The sequence below is a fragment of the Callorhinus ursinus genome, unplaced genomic scaffold (genome assembly GCF_003265705.2).
Source record: "Callorhinus ursinus isolate GAN/ISIS: 27379988/994484 unplaced genomic scaffold, GSC_fseal_2.0 scaffold55, whole genome shotgun sequence".
Taxonomy (NCBI): domain Eukaryota; kingdom Metazoa; phylum Chordata; class Mammalia; order Carnivora; family Otariidae; genus Callorhinus; species Callorhinus ursinus.
In genome coordinates, this window is record NW_027397117.1 from 916,996 (window position 1) to 930,886 (window position 13,891).

Sequence of the window (13,891 nt, forward strand, 5' to 3'; positions counted from 1 at the left end):
AAAGCGACCTCATGTTTCTTCATTTCTAAAAGCATGCTTATTTGGTTTTCAAAATACAATCCAACAGACTCTATTTAAAATTTTTAATTTAAAATATTTTTTATTGTGGTAAAATACCCATAACATAAAGTTTGCCATTAACCATCAAATGAATCATTTTAAGTGTATAGTTCAATGACATTAAGTACATTCACATTGTTGTGCAACCACCACCACAGTCCATCTCCAGAACTTTCTCATCTTCCCAAACTGAAACTCTGTACCCTTTAAACAATAACTCTCAATTCCCCCTCAAACCACCTTGGGCAACCCCCATTCTATGTTCTGTCTCTATAAACTGGATGACTCTAGACACTTCATATCAGGACTCACGTAAATACTCATACAGGATTTGTCCTCTTGTGACTGGCTTATTTCACTTAACACAATGTCCTTAAGTTTCATCCACATTGTAGTATGTGTCAAAATTTTCTTCTTTTGTAAGATTGAATACATTGCATTGTACTGTATACCACATTTTGTCTGTCCATTCATCCATCAATGGATGCTTACTTAGTTTGCTTCCACCTTTTAGCTATTGTGAATAATGCTGCTGTGAACATGGGTGTACCAATATGTCTTCAAATCCCTGCTTTCAATTCTTTTGATCATATGGTAATTCTGTTTTTAATTTTTTAGGGAACTGCCTTACTGTTTTCCGCAATGGTTGTACCATTTGACATTCCCACCAACAGTGCCCAAGGGTTCGATCTAGCCACATCTTCAACCAAGAGCCTTCCATTTTTAGGAATGAATTTCACCCAATGGCATTTATTGTGATCACTGATATTTTGGAATCTTAGATCGTTTGACTCTGCAGCTTCCCTCCAGGATATTAACTGTTGGAGGGAAGAGTCCTCTAGTCTGTCCTGCCTCTGTGTCACATAGCTAATTGTCTCTCATCACCCCTCTTGCTTTGTGAGCCCCACTTTCTGGAAGGGTGGGAGACCCAAGGTGACTAATGAATCACCGAGTTCTGGTTCTAGGAATGGCAGTGTTGTGGTGGAACATGATGTCGTTATGGAGGCAAACTACACTTCAGATTACCAGAAACTGTTTGAGAACCTCACTAAAATCATAAAGGTCAAGATTATGAATGAGACCAAAAGGCTATCTGGTGATTCTGAAGTGTGCAGAGGTAGGCCCACACAAAACCCCTTGATGGAGGTGGGGAAAGGATGGGAGGGGTCCCATAGGGTGATCTCAGCCTCTCCCCACCCTACATCTCTCCTCTTTTCTGGAACTCCAGAGGCCTCCCTATAGGGATCCTGAAGCCAGGCCTGGGTGCCTTCCCCAGACTCTCCAGTGCCCTGAGCAGCTTTTCCCAGTCTCGGGCTCAGGTTGTCCCCAGCCCTAATGTCCCCATCTGAGCCTGCTTACAGGCCCAGCCACACCTAGGGATGGGCCAAGACCCTAGTAGAGCAGAGGGCAGTGTTTATGTCTTGTTCTTTTCCACCATGCTTAGCAGCCTCCTCACCTCTGTGTTACGATGAGGAAGCCACTATTGTGAGCAAGACTGTGAAGCTGGGCTTTGACCTGCAGGGTAAGCAGCTCCATAGGGTGGTGGACGTTGGTGGGAGGGGCAGGGTGTGGACAGTAAACGTGGGGGTTGGGGGCACTTTAACCAGGCTAATGCTTGCTGCCCACCCTTCACCCCCAGAGCAATGCACTCAGAAGGCCGCGAAGGACTATGCCCAGTTCTACTATGTGGATGAACTGGATGGGAAGCTGGCCTGTGTGACCAAGTGCACCTCGGGGACAAAGTTGCAACTGAACTGTCATGAGGGTGAATGTCAGCTGCAACGAAGAGGTCCCCACTGCCTGTGAGTGTCCAGCCCCCCTAAGGCCAGTGCCCACTCTCTCTGGTGGTAGGACTGCACTCTCCACCACAGTCATGGAGCAGGGGTGAGGAGGGGGAGGCAGAGGGGGTCAGGCAGAGCTCACAAGGTGCCTCCTCTCCCATCATCCCTCTTTGTTCTACCTGGGTGTCCCTTCACCCCTTACCCCCATCAGAGGGAGGAGGGGGTGCAGTTTACAGACGTGGGCATCCTAAGACTTGAGCAAGCCCCTTCCCAAAAAAGTTCCAGTTACCGGGCGCCTGGGTGGCTCAGTTGGTTAAGCGACCGCCTTCGGCTCAGGTCATGCTCCTGGAGTCCCGGGATCGAGTCCCACTTCAGGCTCCCTGCTCAGCGGGGGGTCTGCTTCTCCCTCTGACCCTCTTCCTTCTTGTGCTCTCTATCTCTCATTCTCTCTCTCTCAAATAAATAAATAAAATCTTTAAAAAAAAAGTTCCAGTTACCAATTTCCAAATCTATATCTATAGATCTCTATCTCTGTCTTTCCTTTTCCTATCACTATCCTAGCCACAATGCCATTATCACCTCTAGCTACAGCTGGGGCACTAAGTTCGGGAGAGCACAAATTAAAGCATAAAATATAAAATTGGTAACAGGCCAGTCAGGATGCCAGCTAGAGATTAGATGGGTGGACATCAAGTGTCTGGGATGAGGCATCCAACACTCAGATTCTGAAGCCTGCTCTGTAGTAGGGGACCCCCCACCCCCTCACTGCCCCTTAAGTGCTAGGGAGCCTCCTAACCTGGGTCCCTCCGAACCAGTGCCTGCCCCCTTGGAGGGAGAGCCAGTTTCCTGTGCTTTGGCATTCATCTTTTTTTTCTTTTGGGAGAGTGGGTGTGAGGGATGCTAGTGGATTGGCCTGATCTTGCCTGTGTCCCCAGATGCCCGACCTCGGACACACACTGGTACTGGGGAGAGACTTGTGCCTTGAGCACCAGCAAGAGCCTGGTGTACGGAAGTGTGGGAGCTGTGGGAGCAGTGCTGGTGGTCACGGTGGTGGTCCTCACCATCTTCCTCTGCCGATCCCAGAGAAAACTGCACAGGTGAGCTTCTGGGGCTGGGCCCAGAGATGGGGGACCACAGTTGGAACATCCCAAGGCTCTGCTCCTTCTAGCTCAGCATTCGGAGGCCTGATGGCAACCCAGCCCCTCTCAGCTCTGGGTAACAGCAAAAGGCAGCCTGCTGATCTGATCTGATCTGTTTGGCAGAGAAATGCATCCAAAAACTTGGGTCCTGAAATTGGATTCTGTAAAGACATTACTTGGTGTTAAGTAGCACCTTGGACTGTCAGAGGGAGTTGCTCTGGGCCTGGTCCAATGCTCCCATCTCATAGATAAGGGAAGGAGGGCCACTGAGGGAAGGGCAGGCAGGTCACAGTGATGTTGTTTCATTTTCTGCTACTGCCCTGGGGAGAGGCCCTTCCCTGACTCAGGGCTTGGCCGTGACAGCCCTTTCCAGAAGCCAAGGGTTAGGGCCCTCTAGGCCCCCTCCTCCACCTCCCTGCCCCCAACTGTTAATGGCGTTTCTATTGGCAGGGAAGAATACAGCTTGTCTCAAGAGTGGCACGGAGAAGATGTTCCTGGCAGCTTCCAGAACATAGGCATCTGGGGCGGTACTTCTCACTGGGAGCAAGCTGGTGGGTCAAGAAAGGCCGAGAAAATGCTATGGCCAGACTCAGTGTGGCCGTGGGTGCTAGCTGGCTTTGTGTGTGCTGTGGATGCCAGGCTCTGCCGGCTTCTCTGTGGCCTCCTGACCCCGAGCCCCCACGCAGCCCCTGCCAAGCCTCGTCTTTTCTCGGCTCCTCTCTATCACTCCCGTCTGCACGTGGCCCACACTCACCGTTTCCCTCTTCCATGCCAGACTGTACCACTGTCTGGAAGGTTCCCCTTGCTGGGGGCTCTGCCTGTCCCAATCCTGCTCTGTTTCCAAGATCTGGTTCAAATACTCCCCCTCCTTAGAGCCTCCCGTGTGTTCGGGCTCTTCTGATTCCCACCTGGCGTGGAAAACCTCCATGTCACATCTGCTCTGATCTCTCACTGAACGGAGATGAACGATCTCTGTCCCCCACCATCCCTGCGCTGGGGCAGGTTCTGCCTTACCAGTTCCTCCTGGCAAACACCATGGAGGGGCTACAGGCATGGCTGAGAGCCGGATCCTGCCCCCAGAGAGCGGCCCCTGTGAGAGCATCAGATGCACACACCGTTAGTGGGAGGACAGAACCATGCCCTGGGCTCCAGGGGCATAGAAGGTTGCCCGAACCAGCCAGGGTGGGCTGGGATCAGAAAAGCCTGCAGAGGGGGACATCACCTGAGCCTGTCTGCAGGCTGGGGCAGTGCTGCGAGCTGGTGAGTAAGCCGTGTGCTTCCTGCTTCCAGAGACACAGGTCCCAGTGAGGTCATGGAGGTCTCTGTGGGCTGTGATGGGGAGGGGGACCCACCGGAGGGGCTTTAAGAGAGGGAGGCCAGACATGCATTTTGAGCAGCTCACTCAGGTGGACTTGAGGGGGACCTCAAGTGGGGAGACCAAGGAGAAGCCTCTGCAGTCATGCAGGGGAAGGAGGATGAGGCTGAGTAGGGGTAGTAAGGATGGGAGGAGTGGACAGACCCCAGGGAGCTGGGCGGGGCTTGTCCCTCACAGGCTGGGGAAGGGAGAAGGTCCGGATGTGGGGGGGCACTACCTGGAGGGGGCAGAGGCAGCAGGTGGGGGACAGAGCTGAGTACGGGGAGGGGTGTTGGCCAGTGGGCAGCTGGGAGCATGCAGGCAGGGGAGAGAGCAGGATGAAGGGCAGAGTCCCTGGGACAACCTTGGAGGAAGCAGAGAAGAAACGGTCATGGAGGCTGAGGAGGGAGGCAGGTGCAGGACTCGGAAAATGGCTGCTGAAAACACGCCAGCTATAAGAGAAGATTCTGGGTATAGTTTCTGCTTGCTGCGGTTCCCGTTGCTGGAGGGAGTGTGTGCTGGTGACCCCTGAGCAGTACCTTCCTCCTGTTCCACCCTCGCCCAGGTCACCCCCAAGCCTGCCCATGGCCATGACTTTTGACCCCGAGGCACGCAAGGGGCTGTGGTTCGCTCCTGTCCTCTCGTCACACCGGGCCAGTTCCCCGGGCACGCTCCGGAGCGACCTCATAGACTAGCTGCAGGGGTGGGAGGATGGATGGGCAGTGGGAGATGCTTTCGGGAAAATATGGGACTGACTCTTCAAACCTGTCCCTCTTACTGGAAAAGGCCCCCGTCTGTGTCTCTCCAGCCTCCCCCAGGCTCACTCAGCCTGGCCCCTCTTTCTGCAGGTGAGAATCTGAAGAAGAACCCATTCAGCCTTAAAAACATCTACAGCCAGTTTCGGCCCTCCCTAGAGAATGTTGACCCTACCACAGAGGTGACTGGGAGCCCTTCCCCGGCTAGGAGCTGTTCCCTTCCCCCCAGCCATGCCACCCACCACCCTGGGGCTACCTGGGGAGGGTGGGCACCCTTGGTCTGGAGACAGCTAACTTCCATGGGATATGGCCATTGCTGAAGGGCCCCCGTTGGCCTCACCTCCTCTCTCCGCGCCCCGCCCCAGCTCCACATCCAGAGGCCCAGGGTGGTGACAACTGCTCAGTAAGCGAGGCAGGGGCTTCTGCCCCTCATCCAGATTTGGACAAGACAGCGGCAGACAGAGAGCCCACCACAGTGCTACTCCCCCACCTCCCCCGTTGGTCAAAAGGAAACAGACGTCAGAGCCCAAGGTGGTCCTGCTCAGGCTGGTGGGCTTGGCCGGGCCCCTGCTGTGCACCCGCCTCTCCTCCATCGCCCTCTATCCAGGGGCCCCAGGGCTGCCCAGACACCCCAACATCTTTGCTCCATTGACTCACCACTCTGGAATTTGCCTCCCAATAAAAGAGCAAGGTTTAAAGTACAGAGCTGTGAGTGGTTTCTTTTTCTCTCCCTGCGGGGGCCTGGCTCCCCACCTGGGGCTCCAGGGAGCCCTTCTTGGGGAGAGCACTCCTCCCAGGATTAGATGCCAAATCTGGACATGGGACACTCGCCACTCTCAGTCCCTTCCTGTGACTGCATGTCGAGCAAGGAACATGGACCCCCTTCTTCTGCTCCAGGCTGGGGCAGGATCAGGCCCACCTCTGCCTGAGGTCACCGTGGAAGATGAGCCTGGGATCAGACCTTGGGGGCCTCAGACCCAGGGAGTGAGGAGTGGGGGCCCAGAGAAGGCTAAGGAGTGAGCCCTCAGCTTTGCTGACCTTGGGCGGGGGCAAGGTGCCTCCGGATGGCCGTGGAAGCTTGTGCCCACCTGTGAACTCAGAGATAGATCTCTGGGCCCATAGATCCAAGAAAGCAGCCACCCCAGAGCTGGGCACTGGCCCAGGTGTGGCCATGATTTGAATCCTGGTGGGGTACACACAGGGCCAGTAAAGAGAGCTTGACACAAAGGGAGGGGAGTGTCCTTACCGGAGGCTGGAATTGAACAACAGGCGCCCTTCTCCTCTGGGGTTCAGGCCCAGCTGCTTCTCCTCCACCCTCTGAGTCCCTCCAGGGGTCTTCTCCGTTCTCCCAGGCTGCTCAGGCCCCTGTGCCTGCCCCTCTATTGGGGTGAAAATTCTGATGGCCCGCGTGCTTGTTGTGTGCTGCCTGGAGAGGGAAGAGCTCCCCTCCCTCTGCCCTTTGGCCCAAAATAAAATCCACACCCTCCCCTCCCTCAGCATGAGAGAAGCTCATTCACTGACTCAGGTGGGCTGGCCCCGGTTCTCCAGTGTCTCAGGGATCAAAGGGCTCTGGGGCCCATTTATTACTGGGGTTCCTTGGCTGACATTCATTTTGCTCATTCTGGCGAGAGTGAACAGCAGGTGCACTGTCCTCTGAGCTCTGATGTTGAGACTGGTGACCAGGATGCTCTGCCTGCTGCCCCTTGTCCTTCAGCTCCTGTCCCGCCCTGTGGCTGCTGCGCACGGTGAGTGAACCCTGGCCTTGCCTCCTCTCCTGGGTCTGCCCAGGCCCAAGGGAAGGCTGCTTCCTGGGGGGCACAGGTGGGGGTATCCTCTGCCTGGAGCTCAGCCTCGTGCCCCTCACCTTCTCCTTCCCTTCCCGGCTACATGTGGTTTTGGGGTGCATCCAGGTTAGTCTCTCTGAGCCTGCTTCCTCCCTAAAAGGAGACAAGAGGTGAGGCTTGCCAGGGCCGGAGGATTCGATGCAATACTCCCCGCACGACCCCTGGCATATGGCAGATAGATGCTCGGCTGATGTTAGGATCTGTCCTTACCCCTTGGGTATGCCCTCCAACCGCCTGGTCACCTCCCACCAAATGTCCAGGCCTTCTTTTCATGACGGGACAAATGCTTGAAGTCTCTGCTCTCACTCTCATCCTGGCCATTTCTGCATCACCCCACCCCTGCCTTGTGCCCCGAGGATGTCCCATGGGCTGTCAGGCATCCCAGTACCAGGAAAGGGGCCACTGCTGTAGCCAGATGGGCACAAGATGGGGCTTTGGGAGCCCCAGATTCTAATCCTGCAGTGAAACAGCTCTGTGCCAGGGGGCAACTCAGTTCATTCAGGCCTCAGTGTCTTCCCTTAAAGGACATGGGTTGGGCCCACTAGGGGTTCCTTGGCCAAGGGGACTGGGCTCAGGTTGGCAGAGGATGACAGGGGGTACTGATCAGACCCTTCAGGAGTTCCCTCTGCCACTCGCCTGTCCCCAGAGAGAGAGGGAAGGGAAAAGCCAGGAACTAAACTGCCAGCCTCAGGTTCTCCCTCCCTGAGACGTCCTCCTGGGATGGCCTGGCTGGGGTGGGAAGGGGACTTGGAGGCAAAAGTGGGGGGGGTGGCTGATGCTGAGCAGGTAGATGGCATTCAAGTTGCCATGTCCTGGGCTTTGTCTTGCCCTGAGCTCACTACACCAGGAGCAGTAGGGGGGCTCCTGGTGCCCTGGCCCCAGACCTTGGGCCACCCTTCTCCGAAGAGGGAATGGGGTGGGAGCAGGGGAGAAAGTACCTGTGAGCATAATCCTGGAGCCTGTGGCCTCTTTGGCCCAAACCCACCCACAAAAGGTAGGGCCTTCTCTAGGGACCAGCCTGATGGCTGATGGGGCAAATGAAGAGGATGAGAGCAGGAAGGGGTGGCGGCAGTCTGGGGCAGGGTGGGGCAGTGCTTGGCTTGGTCTAAAGGGCTGGTTCACTGACCTGAACCTGACCATGACTTGGCACAGACTCCCAATGTGACAGCACCCGGAGCTGTCACCTTATTAGTAATAAGAATGACACCCTCAGAAGAATGAATACCTACCATTTACTTCGACCTGGACGGAACTGGAGGGTATTATGCTAAGTGAAATGAGTCAATCAGAGAAAGGCAATTATCATATGATCTCACTCGTATGTCGAATATAAGAAATAGTGCAGAGGATCATAGGGGAAGAAAGGGAAAATTGAATAGGAAGAAATCCGAGAAGGAGACAAACCATGACAGACTCTTGACTCTGGGAAACAAACTGAGGTTTGTGGAAGGGAGGGGGGTGGGCGGATGGGGTAACCGGGTGATGGGCATTAAGGAGGGCACGTGATGTGATGAGCCCTGGTTGTTATACACAACTAATGAACACAACATCAAAAACTAATGCTGTGTTATATGTTGGCTAATTGAATTAAAAAAAAAAAAGAGTGACACCCTCTTCCCAGGCACTGTCTACACTGTCCAGATTCTTAGTGACTTACCTCTAATAATGTCATTTTAGGCACCGTGATGTGCCTTGGTTGGGGAAGATGTTTCCAGCTCCCTTTCGTTCCTCCCCCCGCCCCCTCCTGGCCTCTCCCACATTCTGCACGCGATGGCTCATTGCATCTCTAGGCTCGGTCGCCCCTTCAGTGAAATGGAGCCTCTTTGCTCCCGCTTTCTAGGATTCTGTGGTCCCCTTTCTGCGTCGGGCATCAGCTGGTCTGTAGAGCTTTGGCATCTGACTCTCCCATGTGTCCTCTCTGGGGACCCAGAGCCACATCCCTTCTCAGGCTACTGGGCTGGGGATGCCTGAGTGGGGCGTGGGCTGCAAGGAAGAGCCTGGTGGCCTTCACCTGGCTCTTCCTGGCAGGCACACCCTCCCATGGCCACAGCCCCTCCTTCCAATACACCCTGATTATATTGCTTATCAGTGAAACACAACATCCTGGGCCCAGTTTGGTCCTGTCCAGCTGTGGCAAGTGCCTCTCACCTCCCACACCCAGCACAAATGTGTCAGGCTTGAGTGCTCAGTCATCCCCCTCTGCCCTCTCTCCCACTCCCCATCCTGAGTGCCTTCACCCACCCATGTCCTCATCACCATCCTAATGTCAGCCTCCTGAGGGAGTCTAAGGAACATACACTCTAGAGGCTAGCTTCCCCCCCTCCTCCGTCAACAAGGTCTACCTCCTCTGAGGAGCCTTCCTGGGGGTCACCACAGACTTCTCTCCCCTTGAACCCATTGCTGCAACTACAAGAGACTGGAAAGAGTCTCACTCCCTGGACCACCATAATAAATTAGCGCAACCCGAGTGGCTTAGAACAATAGGAAAAATCTTGTCTCACGGTTCTGGATGACAGAAGTCCAAAACCAAGGTGTCAGCAGGTGGTAGGGAAGGAAGGATCTGTCCAGGCCTCTCCCTTGGCATCTGGTAGCTGCTGCCAAGCTTGGCATTCCTTGCCTTGCAAGCACATCATCTGTGCCTTCATCTTTCCCCGGGGTTCTCTGTGTGCGCATGTTCCTGTATCCAAATTTCCCTTCTTATAAGGACACCGGTTGTTTTGGATCAGGGCCCACTCTACTCCAGTGGTGACCTCATCTTATGTAATTACATCTGCAACAACCCTACTTCTGGATGTCATGTTCTGTGGTCCTAGGGGTTAGGACTTTACCATACGAATCTGGGGAGGGGGACACAATCCAACCCCTCCCAGGGGCCCCTGGGGGGTGGTTGAAGCACAGAAGTAACCCCACACATGTGTTATGAAGGGATCCCTCTAGCTGCAGTGTGTAGGATTGCTTGGCTTGGAGGTCCGGGTGGGAAGTGGGGAGATGGGGCAGGAGGTTGGGTGAGAGTCCACAGCAGCGCTGACCCGGTGGTTTCGGGAGCCACGGCAAGAAGTGGATACGTCCGGGATACCAGCAGGCCTGGCTGATGGCACAGCTGATGGGAGGCGAGCGGGAAAGAGAAGCAGAGTGCCTTCCAAGGGGCTGGGCTTCAGCAATTGGTAGAAGGCTGCTTGCTCCGAGGGGTCTAGCAAAGAACTCAGGAGAGTTTTAGACAGAGTCTGGGACGTCTACTTAATATCACCTGAAGATGTCAAGTCAAAATGGAAATCAGCTTGCCTTTGGGGGTTGGGGGGGCAGAGCAAGAGACACACACGGTGTGGAGGGCTGTATTTCCTAGGACTGAAGCAAGATCTTCCTGAGTTCTCTGTCCCATGCCCTGAGAATTACAGGTTTTTCCATTTTGGCTGGTGGGAACAGCACTGCTCCCATCCCTACATGAGAGCCAGGTCTCCTTCCTTCCAATCTTTTCCAGTGGCACTTCTCGGATCTTGGGGAGATGTTTCATAAGCATGCTCTGATCAGTAGATTGCATGGTGGATACCCAGGGGTCCCTCTGTGCAAGTCCGCCTCCCCAGTAATTCTGTCCTGTGAACTCTAGCTGCCTTGGTCTCTCAAGACCATGACGTGCATCTCCTCAACCCAGGAGATCTGCTGGGCTCCAGTTACGTTCTCCCTCCAGGCACTCTGCCTGGAAGCCCTCTCACATCAGTAAGCTAGGATCATCACAGGGCTCACCTTGTTTGTTTTCTTGTTTGTCTCTCAGGAACCATAGTCCTCTGTTGCCTGACATCCAGTGTATTGACAATCATCATTTCATATCTTTTGTATGGTGATGTGGTTATCTGGGGGCTGGGTGTGGTTTCAGGTGGGAGGGTGAATTCTGATCCCTGACACTCCATCTTGGCCAGAAGCAGAAGTATAATGCTTTGATAGGGGCCTTTGACTAGTGTGTAATCTATTATACATACACGGCCAATTAAATCACTTTCAACATTTCAAGTTACATTTATAAAATTAATACATTACATTTCCTATTGAAAGACTTCAGTGGTTTGATTAATAACAAAACCTTTCCAAGTATTCAAGAGACTCCATAAATCTAATACAGTAAATATAAATTTTTTAAAACTTCCCCCAAACCTTCAAGTCTAATACATTGGAAGTACCCAAGTGGTGGATCTTAAGTTCTCTTAAATGGTCTCATACTGTTTACAACCTTAGCAAGGTTTCAAGGTAAAATGACAAGTCTAAATCAATCGTTTAGTTACATATTATAAATTGAAACTACAAGGTTTGCACATTAGGCCAAATTCTCTTGAACATTACAAATATCTTAAATCCCAAGTGCGAAGAGATTATGTAATACGAAGGGTTTAAATTTCTTAAAGTGGGTTTAAATTTCTTAAAGATAATTAGAGTAAATGTATCTGCTCCAAGAGCTTAAATGAAGCTCTTTCCCTTATTAGTTAGGATATTTTTGTATCTGCTATAACAAATATGACCCAAGTGTATAATTGCTCAGCCAGAAAAGAAGATTTTTTTTCTTGCTCATGTAATAATACAAGGCAGACTTTCCTGGTTGGCAGGTAGCTTTCCTTCATGTGGTGATTCAGGGATGTAGGTTCCTTCTTCCTGAGGCTTCACTATTCTCTTGGGCCTCCTTGCCATCTGCCTCCAGTTGGCAGAGCAATAAGGACCACCACAGGAAGTTTCTGGGCTGGCCTGGAAGTGGCATGCTCACTTGTGCTCCCGTTCCATTGGAAGGAGTTAGTGACATGTGAATACTTACTTTCTTGAAATCTGACTCCTGAACTGGGCAGGAGCTCCCTTTCCTACTGTTGTATAACCTGATGTTGTCCCAACGTCTCAAAATCTTCAAGACCTCATCCCCCAAACCCCAGTCTTCTCACCTCACCTCTGTGTGAGCTAGGTCCTGATGCTTGATTTCTAGATCCTGAAACAAGCAAGGTGGCCCCTTCCAGAGGAGGTGGGGCTGGGGGTGTAGGGAATCAGAGAGGTTATGAGAGAATGAAGGACTCCCAAAAGGGAAAGAAAGTTATAGCTCCAGGAGACTAACTTCCCTTTCTCTCTTTCAGATCTCCAAAGGGACAGGGCTGTATGGGATGGAGGAGGGTGTGTGTCACAGGAGAACCCCCAGGACCCTCAGTGCAAGCCGACACAAGACATCTATAATACAGGTGAGGCACAGCATCCCTGGAGGTCTGGGAGGGAGCACCTTCGTGCAAAACGACTGGAACAACCCTCATAGGTCCACAAACCCCTAGATTTTATAGTCCACAGCGATGTGGATTCTAGGGCTTTATCAAGATTCTTAAGGTATATGGGAACCAGCCAGGGACTATGGAAAGGGGTTCAGGCTCAGCTCAATTCAAACAGCCTAGAGGAGATGGCAAGAGAGATCAAAATATACTCGCAACAAATATTTCAAGTTCATTCAGACAATGGATTCTGACAACAGATTTTTTTTCTGACAACATTAACAAGAAAGAGCCCACTTAATATAGCAATTCTTTCCTCCCCCCCATTTATCAATCTATTTTAGAGAGAGAGAGAGAGAGTGCACATGAGCAGGGGGCAGGGAAAGGCAGGAGAGAAAGAGAGAATCTTAAGCAGACTCTCTGCTGAGCATGAACCCGATACTGGGGCCAATCTCATGACCTGAGATCATGACCTGAGCCAAAACCAGGAGTCAGACGGTTAAAGGAATGAGCCACCCCAGGGACACATAAAGTAGCTATTTCTGACCCAGACCCTGTGAATTCCTATAGGTCCAAGAAAATTTAAAAAAGCACTGACCAAAGTTAAACACGTGAAAACTTTCATAGGACATGGAGAGGAAGAACCAACTTCAAATAGTAACAAGATTGAAAGAGACTAGAGAACCTACAGGAATTTCCAGTTACATAATCACCATGGTGGATAATATGAAACGCAATGCTAGCTCTCAAACATCTGCAGAGAGCGGAACAGCAGTACACCTTTCTATAGGCCACATAACACCAAAAATGAGTGTTAAAACTTCCAAAATGAAACACCACGTAGAGAGGGTACACTATCCCAAACACCTAGAAGAGAAAACAAATCCACACTGTCAGATTCCACAGGGACCAACTTATCTGCAATAACTAATAAGAGAAGCAACAAGAGGCAAATGCACACAAGGGACATTAATATTACAGGATCCACTATCAGTGGCAAAATGGGGAAAATTTCTCTGGAAACAATAAAACTCCAGCGTACATTCCATATAGCACCAGGGAAAAGTCTTCCAAAGAAAAAACTACCATTCTAACTCCCACTGCCATTAGAATGCCAAGACATTATTCACAGGACTTACCACTACTCGAATTCTCACTGCAGGTTGGATCGCGGGGCAGTTATCCAAAGGATGTAACGACAATAATGAAATCACTTCCAGTAGCACCACGGAACAGCCTTGCACAGAAAACACCACCACAACAACTTCCATTGCCTGTAGCACTATGGAACAGAAATCCATAAAATGTAATTCCCCTTCAAACACCATTGACAGTACAACCACGGGACAGCCTTCCACAGAAACCACCACCACTCTAACTCCCATGGCCAGTAGCACTGCGGCAAAGACTTCCAAAGGACCTACTTCCACTCCAACCCCTACCGCCAGTAGCACTGCGGGACAGTCTTCCACAGAGCGCACCAACACTATAAGTCCCACTGCCAGTAGCACCGCGGCACAGTCTTCCACAGAACCAACCACCACTGCAAACCCCACTGGCAGTAGCACCACGGGACAGTCTTCCACAGAACCCACCACCCCACTAACTCCCACTGCCAGTAGCACCGTGGCACAGTCTTCCACAGAACACAACACCACTCCAACACCCACTGGCAGTAGCACTGCGGGACAGTCTTCCACAGAACCCACCACCACTCTAACTCCCACGGCCAG

At 52.1% G+C, this 13,891-nt stretch overlaps 1 protein-coding gene across 1 annotated transcript in view; it reads left to right on the top strand.

The window, feature by feature from the left end:
- Positions 1–5,212, top strand: part of LOC112817408 (uncharacterized) — a gene marked incomplete at its 5' end in the record, with an annotated part of 29,286 nt that extends 24,074 nt beyond the window's left edge. The window contains 5 exon segments of the mRNA XM_025864486.2: positions 1,026–1,177; positions 1,505–1,582; positions 1,700–1,862; positions 2,777–2,938; positions 3,431–5,212. Of these exon segments, the coding sequence (XP_025720271.2) occupies positions 1,026–1,177; positions 1,505–1,582; positions 1,700–1,862; positions 2,777–2,938; positions 3,431–3,881 (1,006 nt within the window).
- Between the last annotated feature and the right edge of the window lie 8,679 nt (positions 5,213–13,891).